General features: G+C 43.5%; 1 protein-coding gene across 4 annotated transcripts in view; it reads left to right on the forward strand.

Annotated features, from left to right (window-relative positions):
* LOC142563685 (male-specific histamine-binding salivary protein-like) overlaps positions 1 to 15,560 on the forward strand; it is a 134,300-nt gene that overhangs the window by 90,475 nt on the left and 28,265 nt on the right. For all 4 annotated transcript variants that reach the window (XM_075674281.1, XM_075674280.1, XM_075674279.1 and 1 more), the window contains 2 exons: positions 7,237 to 7,430; positions 15,258 to 15,340. In XM_075674281.1, the coding sequence (XP_075530396.1) occupies positions 7,237 to 7,430; positions 15,258 to 15,340 (277 nt within the window). The remainder of the gene's footprint in view (positions 1 to 7,236; positions 7,431 to 15,257; positions 15,341 to 15,560) is intronic.

The raw sequence follows: 15,560 nt of genomic DNA on the forward strand, positions 1-15,560 counted from the left end.
CCCAATATGGCGTAATTCAGGGTAGTTCGCCACACAAAGGTCAACCCTAGCCGCCAGGAAAGGAAGGAACAAGAAGTGAAGAGAAGACAGGAAAGACGGAAAAGTGCGAGAAAGACGAAGATTGGAGAGGAGGACAGGAAAAGGCGACTGCCGATTTCCTCCAGGTGGGTCAGTGTGGAGGTGCCGTCTATGTGAAGCCGAGGCCGAAGAGGTGTGTTGCCTCCGCCGGGGGGCCTTAAAAATCCAAACACCCAGCATTGGCTCAACCTCCAGGATCCCCCTTTCACCAGACACGGCTAAGCCACGCACGGGTACACGCGGGAAGGTCCAACCTTCGTGTGCTCGGGTACGTGGTGTCGCAACACACCAAACGCCTGCTGTCTCAGACACCTCTGCGGGGGCATTCTCTTGCGTTGTGCTGGAACGCCCTGCGGTACCAGTCGACCGGAGAAGTACTTGACTGACGTGAGGGGTCGTTTCGTGGGGAACGATGCCTCGGGCCCGGAGAGGTTGCAGAGATGGTAACGTGACGGCTTCTGGAGCCGCTATGGAAGTAGCGAATTGATCTATGCGTTCATCTAACCGTGAATCAGCACTAGTGTCCGGGCTCTTGGAGACAGCGGCTGCAGTTCGAGAAAAGGCCTCGCAGAAATTGCCGGGCAACGCAGCAAGTTCGTCGAGGAACACCTCGTCCGCCGACGCCAGAACGAGGCCGACGAGGCGCTATAGGAACGACTCCATGGACAAGAAGCCATGCGTGTTGATGCCTCTTGTGCCCAAAGATCACATGCTCCTGAGCAGTTGTGAAGGCCGCCGGTCGCCGAGCTGTTCTGGTCGGGAAATTCCGCAGCGCAAAGTACGAAAAAATGACGCTAGTTGTCGTGCTTCCTTGAAGAAAGTATCTTCCTTTCATTTTAGTGTGATTATGTCCTTTTTATTTCTTCTACGCAGCACTATATCAGGAGTAGGCTACGTGTCAGCCATCGTGTTCGAAGAGAAAATGCCACTATAGTCTATCTAACCCTGGCCGCCTGCAAGTTGTCGGCTTAGTGGCAACGCTAGAGGCAGGAAGTGTCAAATGTTGGCAATTTTCGAAGATTCCCCTATTCCAGAATGCTTTATTGTACGCAACAGTAAGAATACGTATCTAATAAACCAATGTCCATAAGAATATTTGTCAGCCTTTAAAATATTCGAAAAAAGCGACACGCTTTGAGCACGGTTGCGCTGCGTCTGTACTATGCGCATTAGAATGTGAATATGCATAAATGCTCTTCACGCACGCGTGATACGCGTGGCAAGCGGCTTCTGGCGAATGCGTATAAGGACAGTCGGACGTTAACAATAACAGATTATAGTGATGCTAACGCTAGGTGGCGCTGGCGTCTTGTATTGCGCACTCTGCTGTGTTGGCAACAAGGAAGTAGCGAGCACAGGCTGTGCTCGTGTTGACATACGTTGTTTTCTTTATCTGGAAATTTTATATTCGGCTGCTTTCGTGATTTACGCGCTCTTTGTTCACTGACTGCCGCTGAACAAATTCGGGGAACATCCGTGCGAGCGCGGAAATCGGGGCATCCGGCAAAGCACAGCTGGCCAGTTTTTTACTTAGTATTATCTAGAAGTTCCCTGTTACTCTACGTGATATCTTTCATTAGGCTTCTTCAAAATTTCCGGAGTATGTACTCATCCTAAACAGAAAATGACCACCAGTACTGAAGATTTGAAAAAAGTGAAGCCAATCGTATTTTGCTCACATATGCAGCTTATGATATTAAAGTAATATAAATAGGTGTTTTGTTGACACTGGCGGTTTTCAACGGAGTACCGCACAACTTGACTGGTATTAGAAATAAACACTGGTAGCACCGATAAACAAACATTATTACGTTACATTTATTTCATACTCATGTTCCTCCAAACGCTACTTAATTCTTCCTCTCTTACTATGCAGAGTAAAGTAAAAGCTTAATCAAAATAGCTATTTCCTGCGCTGACGTTGTTTCCTTCGCATTACGCGTGCGATGCTCTACAGTTCAGCTACCGCGGCGCCATTTCCCCATCCACTTTCTGTGGTATTTGTTTTCTGTGAGATCGTTCCCCACCTGCGGTAAGTTGCTTTTTCATCCACTTTCATTTCCATTAATTTACCTTCTGGTAATCTTTTATTAAGCACAAGTAGTTACCGTATGTTGTCCTTGGTGTCAGAGTTTGCTGACTTCTTGGGATATGACTAATAAAAATCGGGCCCCTTGGTTCACACCCTTTCTTCTCGTTGATTACATAACGACGGTGTCGAATGTCCCGGCAACATTGATGCCTTCAAGTAGCATGTGTGGGTTTAAAGACTGGTTGCCTTCACCGAAAAAGGTCACGTTCTCGTGACGCCTGCGGCAGAAAGCATGTTCCACATTCGCCACTAAGTTTAGTAAGTGGTGTGGCGCTGGCTAACACTACCAGCGGTCTACTTGGAAAACATAACTACAAAAGAATGTAGATGAGGAAACGGCGCCGCCGTAGCTCAATTGGTAGAGCATCGCACGGGTAATGCGAAGGTTGTGGGATCGTTCCACACCTGCGGCAAGTTCTTTTTTATCCACTTTCATTTCAATTTATTTAGAGTTTCTTTCATTTGTTAAGCACAAGTAATTTCCATTTTCTTGTTTTGGTGTCACTGTTTGTTGGTTTCTTATGATTTCTATAAACTAGTAATCTATATATATGAATATCACTTGCTCTAGTAATATCGTGATTTATGAACAGTTGATAAGTACGTAGTTCAATAGGGTGCCCATAAAAATTTTTATTATTCCAAGAACATTTTTCTGAAATACCTCGAGTCTGTTTAGGTTTTGAACAGACGTCTTGGACAATACTAACGCACAGTAGAGTAGAAGTGGCCATAATATGTAGCTTTTTTTAAAGTCATAATGGCAATAATTTAATGATCTGTACAGGCAGCCTACAGTTTTGCCCAACTCAGAAGCAAGCTTTAACACATGGGTATGCCACGACATGTTCCATGACATGGCGAAAGGAGAATTTCATATTTATACGTGTTTTTGTTTGTAGGCCTAAATATAACGTATTTTGTTTTAATTGCGTTTAATGCAAGTTTGTTTTCATGCAGCCACACTGCAATATGCATAACTGGTTACAGCAACTTGGAGAATGTTAATTGATTCAGCACAAAAAAGGCATTCGTATCATCTGCATACATAACTAGTTTTTCCTGTTTAAGGGATATTACATATATCAATAATATAATCTATAAATACGAACGGTCTTAAGAGCGAACCTTCCGGAACGCCTTGCTTAAGTTCAGCTTCTGAATACGTTAAGCTTCCGAATTTACCATATTGTTTTCTGGCAGGTAAGTAACTTTCAATAAGTTCAAGAGCAACATCGCGTATTCTGTAGTCGAATAATTTTTGTGCAAGGATATCATATTTTATACTATCAAAAGCGTTTCTCAGATCAAGAGAGAATCCAACTGTATACAATGTTTTTTTTTGTTTGTTTAGTATCTCTTCTTTTACGTTTAATAGGGAAAATTTCGTGGACTTGCCTTTCTGGAATCCGTACTGAGCATTGTTTATTCTATTATACTTACTAAGAAAGTTCCTTAGTCTAGAATTTATGCCAGATTCAAACACATTTGATAGTACAGGCAAGACAGTGATTGACTTGTAATTCAAAATGTAATTTAGAGCACCACCTTTATGCACAGGGCATACACGCGCAAGCTTGAGATTGGAAAAGAAAAGACGAGAAACGAACACAGAATCAATGATATGAGTCAGGGGCCCTCAAATGACATCCGGAACATACTGCATAGGCGCTGCGCCTAATTAATCAAAACATGTTGCGACATTGTTACGTAGTCTATTTATCGAGCTATATACCTCAAAAAGTGTCCCTGGAGCTAAACTAATTGTGTTAGGCTGTCTTTCTCTACGGGAGATTTTTTCCCACGTACTCTGTTCTGAAGACGGCAAAAGTCACCGGAGTGGGCAAAATGTTCGTTCAAAGCCGTTGTAACTGCATCATCGCTCATCTCTTGGGAGAGGGCTTTGACATTGAAAGGCGTTTTGTTTTCTACAAATTGTCCCAGATTATTCTCTGCATTCCACAGTTGGCTAGGATCATTATAAATCTTTTTTTAGTTTTTTATGTGTCGGCATTTAGTTTACTGCAATACGTTTTGAATTCGTTTAGAGCCGATTTGTCACGTGTTTGAACAAACCTACAGGTATGATGCATTTAGTTTATTAGTTTGATTCTTTTTTTAAGTGTTGTGCTGATCCATGGCTTTCGAATTTTATTTTTGTTTAATGTGTGACACTATGGGAACATTGCTGTCATAACATGTTTCGAAATAGAGAACGAGAACGCTATATGCGCGATCAGAATTCTGTTCTGCACAAACGAAAGACCAGTTCGTAAGCGTTGTTCTGAGCGAAATTTCGCAAATGTGAGCTGGTTCATGAAATAAATTACATTATGGGGTTTTACGTGCCAAATCCACTTTCTAATTATGAGGGACGCCGTAGTGATGGACTCAAGAAATGTCGATCACGTGGCGTTCTTTAACGTCCACCTAAATGTGTGTACACGGGTGTTTTCGCATTACGCCCCCATCGAAATGTGGCTGCCGTGGCCGGGATTCGATCCCGCGACCTCGTGCTTCGTGCTTTGACCTAGTGCTTTGTCTTGCTTCGACCTCTTGCTTTGTAATTAGGTTTAATAGGTGTAGTAGACAAAAGAGCGAAAACTGGTAAGTGGTACCTAAGGTCAAGTAAAAAATCCCTGAAGCAATCTTATTTGTTGGTGCGTTTGTGATGCAAAGGTCCAGCAGTGTGGCGCTATGATACAGAGATTCGGCTGGGCAGTCTAGTAGTGTTCAAACAGTAATAGGTGGACAGAATAGTTTGAAACTGCAGAGTGGCCTCATCATCGCTTATCATGTTGATATTTATGTCAACCATCAAAAAAAAGGCACGTGCAATAAGTTTAACTTACATATAAGGCCTTAAAAGCTATTAAGAAATTCAGGCTTTCTGCTCGCGGCTGGCCGATACACTGCAGTATTTGCAATATATGGTAATCAGATTGTAATACATTCGAGGCTAGTGGCCACAAAGTTAGTTCATCGATGACATCTTGACTAAAACAATTTTGCACATGTAAGGCAAATCCACCACCCCAATTGGTAGTCCTGGAAACACCATTGTATGTTTGGCAGTCTAATTGTGGTGGAATGGCATTCGGAGTGAGCCATGTTTCGGAAAGCAAAGCACATCAAATATTATAGTTAAGGAATTAAGGAACGTGCTGAGATCAGAAATGTAGTTTTTAATACTGCACGCATTTAGATGAAAGGCATTGAAATGCTTTCCGATATGTCGGCTGCTTTGTTAAAACTGTTCACATCATAGCAACGAGAACTGTCAAATAAAGTCATTTCGTAGCAGATTGAGCCATTTAAAAGTGTCAGTTTGATACTTAGTGACACATTTTGTCCATATGATTGTGTTCAGTACTTGGCATCTTGAAGTGTGGTGACAGGGCTTTACAGTGTAGTTGCTCTCAATGTAAGATTTGATGCACCCTAAAAAATTTCGCGATTCGTACATACACAGCACTGAACGGTAATTGTTTGGCAAAGTCGAATACTAGCTTTCTATTTATTGAAACTTATTCACATATATCGCATGCATTCAAGCACACCAGCGAATAGGCAGCAACCTGAAATAGTGAATTAAAAAAATATTTGGCATATCTTCTTTTCGCAAAGCCACTGCAATGAAAGAAAACCTTATCTCATGCTGGCATGTGTACAAGTCTACAACAAAAGGACAATTATTTACCACGCAGCGCGACTAACGGAACACAGAAAAAAGGCACACGACACAGGGGCTGCTGCCATGTGGCTGTCTTTTGTGTTCTGTTATTCGCGCTGTTTGCTAGAGACTGTGTTCGTACCAACAAGCCTGGCTAGCCACTATTCTAAAAAAAAAAACTTAGTGCCCTTCCACTCTGTGAGGAAGAATGACCAGCGATGCTGTGTATGTGGGCCTCTTAATGGCGAACTGCACCTCCGCCACGGGTCGGCCCGGCATTGCACTATCTCCGGTATCGGCCCACGTATGGGTAGTTTCTTGCTTACCCCGCCAACAACATGAAAATTTCCTTGGACGGTAGAGGTACACAGCCTTGCTGCAATATGACAATGTTTGATATAGAGATGCGCAACAATGAATAGCGAAAAGGAACGCTATATGGACTAACTAGCAAGCGAAATGCATTTGCTTTATTACAAAATTATGTCTCGGAACGTAAAGACACTCATTCATTTCATCGACAAGTACTCCTTGAAGTAGGGGCTTACGGGGCAATGAGCTGGACCATGCAAATTCGAACAATGGTCGCAACGATTTAGAATCGCAGCTTACAATTTTTGTGGACACACGTCAGCTATCTTAAAACAAGTCTTGTACAAAAAGTGACAACAAAAGCACTGGTACCTGGTAAACACTGGTGAAAATTGCCACTGATGCCGCCAGAGAATGCACCCTAAGATGAAATTAAGGCTACCACCAGATATACAGCGTCCAAGTGCTAGTCGCTAGGTGCACGCATTGCGATGCAATTAGTATCCAGAGAGTAAGTTGTGCCATTGGCATGACTCTATTACGCATAGTCTATATACCTGTCATCAATACAACTTTTCATGGATGCTTAGTGGTTATGATGTGGGGCTGCTAAGCCCGTGGTCGCGGGCTCGAATTCCGGCCTCGGCGGCCAAATAAAGATGTGGGAGAAATGCGAAAACTATTTAGATTTATATAAACGTTAAAGAACCCCAAGTTGTCTAAATTATTGTGCAGTCCCCCACTACAGCATACCTCCTAATCAGATCGTGGTTTTCACACATAAAATCCCATAATGTATTTTTTCCCTTAATACATAGGATATCGGCAGAGGTTGGTTGATTGTCTTCGCCGACTTGAGAGCCGACATTTGCCAGAGGAATGTAAATTTCACCATTGACGCCACCTTCTTCCGTCACCATGACCCCGAGTGAACTTATTTAAAAAAAATTCGGGCCTACACACTAGGCAATGTGTCGACCTGCCTGTTACATGACTCACCTGTTACATGCTAGCCATAGTCACCGGTCTTGTTACCCTTTCTTGTTCCTCTTCATACATCAGACTTCTCTCCCTTTTTCAGAGCCTAAACAAAACTACAGATGTGATATACTACCAGATAAAGTCGACGAACCTGTTTTCAGGCAAAGTAGATAAGGGAAGTGAAATAATAGCCACGAATTTCACGTGCTGGAGCGTGCAAATGAATAAGCTCGATCAAACTAATGAAAAAGGGCAGCGCAATTACCACTGTCTGATTACAGCAGAGGATACTGTGTGAGTATTTCTGAATTCATTACGTTTGTCAGGCCTGGCCACCCACCCGAATTATTGTTTGCTGTTCAAGTAATGTCTTTACAATGCAATAAACGCAAGTGCAAACTTCTGGTTACAAGCCGACTTTGCTGCATTTTAACCTAAATTAACTATACCACTCCAACGAAACGCCTGCGATGAAACGTGCTGCAGCTACCTCATGTAGTAGCTGAAATATTAGTGCTGCAGGAAATTACTTTTCTTATAAGCTGTTTTTTCTAACCCAAGTTTCTCGGCTTCCACTGCATCGGTGAGTACATTTGATTGGTTAGCTATGCCACAACACGAATTTTAGCATTTCTGTATTCAAACGCAGTGTCATGATCGTCATTATATGAGCAGTAACCGTAAAGGGACACGGATTATTTAATGGGACTTTATTAGTTTTTTCTTTTTGCAAGGTAATAACGTAAGCAAACAAATTGATGGCAGTGAGATTAGCATTAGCAAGAAAACAGGCTTCAAGGCACTTTGAAGCAATATCGAGGGCTACTCAAAAGCCTAATTCTCTGCCTAATTTCCCAAATTTTCGAAGCACCACAAATTAAGCTAAAGCTTCTATTTAATCATGATACGCTTCACACTATAACGTCAGTCATACTCAGTTTTGTAATGTGCGAAAGATGGATTCTACAGAGGAAATTCCGTGGCGCCGGTGCTATGTGAATTCGTTTTGGAGTGCACCTCTTGGGCACCCGTTCCTGCGTTGAGCGTCGGTGTGTCTCGGCGTCGCCCCTCGTAACCGAGCGAACAAGCAGAGCGAAAGCTGAAAGGGAACGCGGAGCCCAGCAGAAGATGAAAGAAGAAAGCGCGACGGTTGAGGCTATTAAGGAGGCTATAGTTAAATTATGAGGCGGAAAGTAGAGGAGGAGTGGAGGGGAAACGGCCACCGTATGAGCTTAGATGCCGGTGGCCACGGCATGTGCAGCGGTGTGGGAGATCTCATCTGCGCTTCCGAGGGAGAAGAGGGCAGGGTGGCATGAGGCGCAGAGGGCTACGATCATCCACGGCGTCAGCTGCCGAAGTGAGCCCACGGTACCAGCGTGTGTGACAGGGAACATTGCTCCTGGAAGGTGTGATCGCGAGCGGCCAGGAGTAAGCCTCGATCGGGCGCTCCTTTGGGTGTTGTCCCCGCTGAGACTAGTGACACAATTTCTCCGTCAAGAATGGCCACTCTCGTGGTTGGTGAAACGTATGCGGGAGAAACAAAGCGCAGCGTCGCACAAGACGGGCTGTGTGGCGATAATAGCTACGATGTGGTGCAAGGGTAGCACACGTCGGCTGCTCACCGAGACGTCACCAATACCATTCATGGAAACAAAGCGCTTCATTAGACGAGGCCTGTCTCTGGCGGCTGCTGTGAACCGCACCCACACGTAACCCACGCGCTGCCTCTCACGATCTCCCGATTAGTGAGGTAGTCGTGCCACACTCCGCTCCCTTTGTATGTGCCGCGCGGACAGGTTGTCCGCTCCAGCTACGCTACTTACAGGGTTCTCTTGCTAATGCAAACCGCGTACTTATTACTCATAATAAATATATCGGCATGCTTATGAAAACACGTATAGAGCTGCGCAATTTGGGCATGAGGGAGTATCGTAATCGACGGTACATTTATTTTGTCGACAGTAGCCTGGGCTCGATGGTCACTGTAGGTGTTCTTTATCCTGACAATTTATCATGGAAATCCGATAGAGGGTTTTCGCCTGGCTGTTCACTAGCACTGTGCCTTCTGTATGGAACTCTACGCTGTTGTCGTGTGTATTGAAGTTTGTAACTGTAAAGTAAGGTAGCCGAAAGGCGTGCTCAATTTTCCCGGACAGTTGCGTACTGTGGCTTCGACTAGATCATACAGGCAGCTTTATAGAAACGCAGTGTTCGTCTGCGTGTCCACGCAAGCCTCTTCAAATGACTAATAGCTAAATCTCGAATTACTTCGCCATCAACAAAACTGCACGTGAAATAGCTTTACTTCTAGGAATAACGTTTGCAGTGAAAGAGGGTTACTTGTGTGTCATTTCATTAGTCAGAGCATTATTTGGTCTCCTAAAAGAATTTTGTACCTACGTTCTCAGTATTTCGTTGCCCGATTAACCTGAATAAAGATTCCAGATAACCGAAAAAAAAGTAGGAATTACAGGAGTGGCATCATCGTGTTGTCTTGGCTCCACGTCTCAGGTGGCGCTATATGAATCACAAATTCCATCGATGGCATGCTTATCTCGTAAAATGTGAAGAACACATGCGGAATTGATCCACAGAAGACATAGATATCGAGTCACAGCCGCGGTACTGCTGCTTCGTGAACAGCCACAATTGTATGGACAGGGCGACGCCATATATTTTGCTGAAAAATGCACTTAAGCACCAAAACTCCAGAAAACAGGTTCACAGTTGGAGCCACACCTTTATTCGTTTGTCCAATACAACGGAAACCATGCATCTGTGTTACTTCATCTGCCTAGAGATTGTGCAGGAATCATCATCAGCCTGGCTACACCCATTGGAGGGCAAAGACCTCTCCCATACTTCTCTAACTACTCCGGTCATGTGCTAATTGTGGCCGTGTTGTCCCTGGAAACTTCTTAATCTCATCCGCCCACCTGACATTCTGCCGCCCGTTGCTACGCTTCCCTTCGCTTGGAATCCAGTCCATAACCCTTAATGACCATCGGTTATCTTCTCTCCTCATTGCATGTCCTGCCCATGCCAATTTCTTTTTCTTGATATCGACTAAGATGTCATTAACTCGCGTTTGTTCCCTCACCCAATCTGTTCTTTTCTTATCCCTTAAGGTTACACCCATCATTCTTCTTTCCATAGCTCGTCGCGTCGTCCTCAATTTAAGTAGAATCCTTTTCGTAAGCCTCCAGGTTTCGGCCCCGTATGTGATTTCTGGTAAGACAGAGCTGTTATACAGTTTTCTCTTGAGGGAGTGGGTGAGTTAGAACTTTATTTAGGTCCTGAGGCGAAATCAATCCGGCGGCTCCACCCAGGTCGGGGTTGAGGGATAATGACAACCTGCTGTTCATGATCTCAGAATGCCTGGCAAACGCACCCCATCCAAATCTTATTATTTTGATTATTTCAATTTCATGATCCGGATCCGCGGTCACTGCCTGCCCTAAAGATATATTCCTTTACCACTTCCAATGCCTCCTTACCTATCGTAAACAGCTCTTCTCTGCCGAGACTCTTAAACATTAGTTTGGTTTTCTAAAGAATATTTTTTAGACCCATACTTCTGCTTTGTCTACCCAGCTCAATGAGCATGCATTGCAATTTGCCCCCTGAGTCACTAAGCAAGGCAATATCTTCAACGAATCGCAAGTTACTAAGGTATTCTCCATTGACTCTTATCCTCAAGTCCTACCAGTCTAGGTCTCTGAATACCTCTTGTTAAGACGATGTGAATAGCATTGGAGAGATCGCATCTCAATGCCTGTCGCCTTTCTTTATTGATATTTTGTTGCTTTGTTTATGGAGGACTAGGGAATGTGCAAGTATGCTTCAGGTTGTCTGCACGTTGTGCAGAAGTCAGGTGACGCACAAATTAAACTATTGTAGTATCCTATCTGAAGTACGCACTTTGATCACCGAGTACTTGCATGAAAGGCTCCAGCACGTATCTGTAAACTGAGCTCAGGTCAGTATCTCGTACGTGACGTTAGGAATGATGAATGGGTCGGATATAGATCCCGTTTTATTTGGCTTAACTCAGCAGTATTAACGAGAATATAGCTTCTCCAATGAGGATATTTGCCGGCGATTGTAAATTGTGCGATAAAAAAAGCGTGCCTAATGACTGATCCTTAACGATCAACACATGTAGACATAGCGTAAAATTGTAAAAACAATAATAATGACTCAACAGCGCGTGGGAAGTATTTGAGAAGATAATCATTTTTTAGGGAGATAATCAACCTGAATTCTATTATTAGCATAACAATAACATCTCGGCTTACGTTTGGTGATCCAAGCGTATCGCTTGGTTTTGTACTCGAATATCAAGTTTTTCAGATTTTATGAGTTCGTGGAATACGCTTATACAATTACGGATACTCTAACAGGTGATGACAAAATGAAATGAGAGAAAATGCAAATATGAGCCAAGGTGTTACGTTTGAGATGTGACGCCTCAAGAGAAAAATTACTTTGCGACAACTTCAATGGCAATATTGCCTTGATATTCTCTGGAAATTGGCAAATGAATGTTGCGCCTAAATATAATACGTGAAATATCAAAAGCTCATCAATATTTTGAGTGGATCACGTTCTTACCTAAGTGTTGTAATGCATTGGTTGTTCCAAACGAATAAGGTAATGTTAAAGTGCTGCCTTCAGAAGAACCTTCCAAGAAGATTGTCATCAGAACTGGCTGCTTCATATGGTCCCTGTAGCGAATGAGTGGATTGACGTCGTTTCGTTTATTCAAGTACAGATAACATGCGGTCATTGATATAGTGTGATGACTCCTTTTCACAATGACTGTTTAACCTCTTGTTTGTGGGCTTGTGATATACTTGTGATGACTTATTTTTTTGGACTTCGCAGCCACAGGTGTTCTAAGATTTTGTTCACGTACTCAGCGTTCAGTAACTTTTTTTCTTCGTCTTTCATTTCGGTCCACATGGGGAGGGAGTGCGGGGTGGTGACGATAATGTGACGATAACATGTAATAATATTATCGACTATACGTTTGCAACTATATTACCCACGTGCCTTACTTTCATGTCATAGTTTAGAGGAAATAAGCCCTGAGTCGATGATGTGTCGCGGGTACTGATGGCGCTGTTGCGCCAAGTATGACATAATCGTGGCTAAATTTAGCAGCTTGCTCAGCGTTCAGAGAGATGTAGCTCGACAGCACGGTTGTTTATCTGGGTGACAGTGGTCCCACTTGAAAAAAGTCAATTTGCAAAAGCGGGTATAGTTGGTCAAACTTAAACCTGTGCCTATTAGAAGCTATTAGAAGGAATGCTGGTTCGCGGCCACCAGCTTTAACCATAGGTAGGGCCCACCCTAAACCTTACGCAAATGGAAGATTAGAAAGTAGGAACCCTACTCAGTGTGTTATGATCGAAGCATGTGAGCTTCGTAATGCGTGAATAAATGCAACTTTTGTGTTAACATAATCTTAATGCCCTAATGCCTAAACAACCGCACCCACACGCACCAGGACATTCCCATGCCCAGAAGCGGCAGCGTTCTCTAAAGAGCCTGCCCAATTTTTAGGTTCATAAAGTTTGATGAGTGATGATTTTATTGTTTGCCATTTGTATTTGTGCTGTTTGCTTTAGCTAGCTTGCACGTATTGTCTTTGTCTTTCCTGATATTCGACTTGATATTAACGCAATATCATTAAGGAGCCTGTTTCGCAGAACACATGGCGCCCCGCGTTGCCTTCGGAAGTCGATTACGCAAATAGATTTTCGGACCACCCTTAACCAGGCCCTCCACGTGACGCAAGAAGTTTGCTGAAGTAATTGAATTTCTCAAGCTGAACTACACAAAAAATCATAAAATACGGCTGAAGCCCAATCTACAGATATGATAGCTCTTGGACTGTAATTTGACTACACAAAAAACATAATTCTGTTACGCGAAAACTCAAAGAAACCCCTTTACACACTCAAAGCGGTTGCAGCGCTTAACACAAAGGCATCATTATCGTCGTCGTCATCATCCTCATCATAAGCCTGCTTTATGTCCACTGCAGGACGAAGGCCTCTCGCTGCGATCTCCAATCACTCCTGCCCTGCGCTAGCCAATTCCAACTAGCGCCCGCGAAATTGTTAATTTCAACACCCCACCTAATCTTCTGCCGTCCTCAGCTGCGCTTCCATTCTCTTGGCACCCATTCTGTAACCTTAATAGTCCAGCGGTTATCTAACCTAGGCATTACATGACCTGCCCAGCTGCACAGCTGCATTTCTTTCTCTTAATGTCAATTAGAATATCGGCTATCCCTGCTTGTTCTCTGATCTCACCGCTCTCTTCCTGTTTCTTCACATTACGCCTAACACTCTTCGTTACATCGCTCTTTTCCCGTTCGCTAACTTGTTTTCGAGATTCTTTGTCAAACTCCGAGTTTCTGCCCCATATGTCAGCAACATTAAAAGGCGCTGATTTTAAATATTTTTTTCAATGATAATGGTAATCTTACAGTCAGGATCTGGCAACGTCTGCTGTACGCGCTGCAACCCTTTTTATTCCTCTGTAATTTTGCTTCTCATAATCAGGGTCCCCTGTGAGTAATTGACTTAGGTAAACGTACTGCTTCACAAAGGCACGCGGCATAAATTACACGCCTTTTAACGTAGCGCAATTTTCGTTATAAAGCCCACATTGGCGTAAAATTTCCGCAGCTCCCCGATTTGAAATCGAAGAGGACAATTATGCTCGGCAAAAGTATGAAAACGAAGTTTGATTTCGCACGAATTCCATAGAGAGTCACAGATTTCAATAAGGTTGTCCTGCACACATCGCACAAATTAATGTGCTCGTGTAGGGTACCTTGTGGCACGGAGACTTACGCGCAGCTCCGTAGTTACATTCTGGAACGACGCAAGGTAGAACTCTACCGTAGAGCGCCGAATTCCGCTATTCTAGTCGTTGACGTTAATATTTCAGCTTCATCAGCAAGGTATTCATCTGTGCTCTTTTCGTTGATATTCGGTTTATTCCCTTCCTTAATGTCTTCGATTACGTCGTTCGTTGTCTGAGTACCGAGAATGTGTCACCGTCGTGTAATGCGACGCGTTCCTCAGCCATCGGGATCGCTGCTGTGTTTTAACATACCGAATAGGAGTTTGGTGATTTCTAGATGTGCATAGCAGTGGTCGAACGCTCACTGCCATCGGCACGCTTGTCATGAGCATCGAGATAGCGCTTGCGATAACGACAGCTCATTAGTGGAGATCAGCAGTGACAACTCCACATGCCCTCGCTGTAAAGCAAGGAAATTAATTCTTCGCGGTACTTCAGACGAACTCTTCGTAAGCGGCATTCTTGTGGAGGCGCCTGCAATGCAGGCGGAATACAGTAATTCGACTAAAACCTGTGGAATCAGTCGTTACGCCGGTAATGTTTTTAGATTCTTTTTACAGCGAAAGCTGTATATTATTAACCTTGCGTAGTTTTTATGGCGTTGGCGACAATAACGGACTTAGCGCTCTTCTAAGAAACCCATACGAGTGCAGTGTGGCATCGCAGATGTAAAAATGCGGAACAAATTAGAACGCTCGCCCTTAACAATAGCGTGACGTCAAGGTTATCGCAGCACATAAGCAGGAGAGGTATCGGCACTAAAACAGCTGCCTTATCGTTGGGGCGGGCATGTAGAATTCATACACCCGAAGAGCAGCATTCGTGCGAGGAGCGCCGGAGGGAACAGCAAGGAGAATGTAAAGCATTGGCACTAAATGACCGCCAACGAAGAAAGTTCCCGCGATGCTGAATGAAAGCGGCAATCGTGATTGCCGCTCAAGCGGCATTCCATCTTCACAGAGTGGAATGGTTGTCATTTTTTTACAGTTGTTCGACTGTAGGCTTAGTAAGCTGGTTGAGTGGAGAAACAATGAGACTTAGAATAATGCGCCCGTGTTCTGAATTCAACTAACGCCTTACCTTGAAACTAGGATTTACACAAGCCGCACGTAGCTAAAATAGCGCTTAAGGTAATAAACCCAGAACAGAATTTTTTATCTCCTGAGATGAGAGCTGCCCAGCTTCTAATGGCAGCAGCTCCTTCACACTTTAATAATATGTTCGTAATGGCTCTTTCAGGAAGTACCTTGATGAAGAAGTAGAAACTGTTTCGGCTCTTAATTATACTATAAAGAATGCAGTTCAATATGTTTTCACTTCAGGTAAGGAAATTGATCCCATTGTGCCATTGCCTTAATATATCCAGTTTTTGTCTCATCATCTCGTTCTTTTAATAAAGAAAACACTTGTAGCATACAATTATTCAGTGTATTGATATAAACGTTAACACTGTTTTTGACAATGTGTACTAACCGAAAAGCCTTATAGATATATCAGTTCCGAATTATTAAAGGAATGACCTGCATATGAAGAGTTTAATGA

The sequence above is a fragment of the Dermacentor variabilis genome, chromosome 11 (assembly GCF_050947875.1).
Source record: "Dermacentor variabilis isolate Ectoservices chromosome 11, ASM5094787v1, whole genome shotgun sequence".
Taxonomy (NCBI): domain Eukaryota; kingdom Metazoa; phylum Arthropoda; class Arachnida; order Ixodida; family Ixodidae; genus Dermacentor; species Dermacentor variabilis.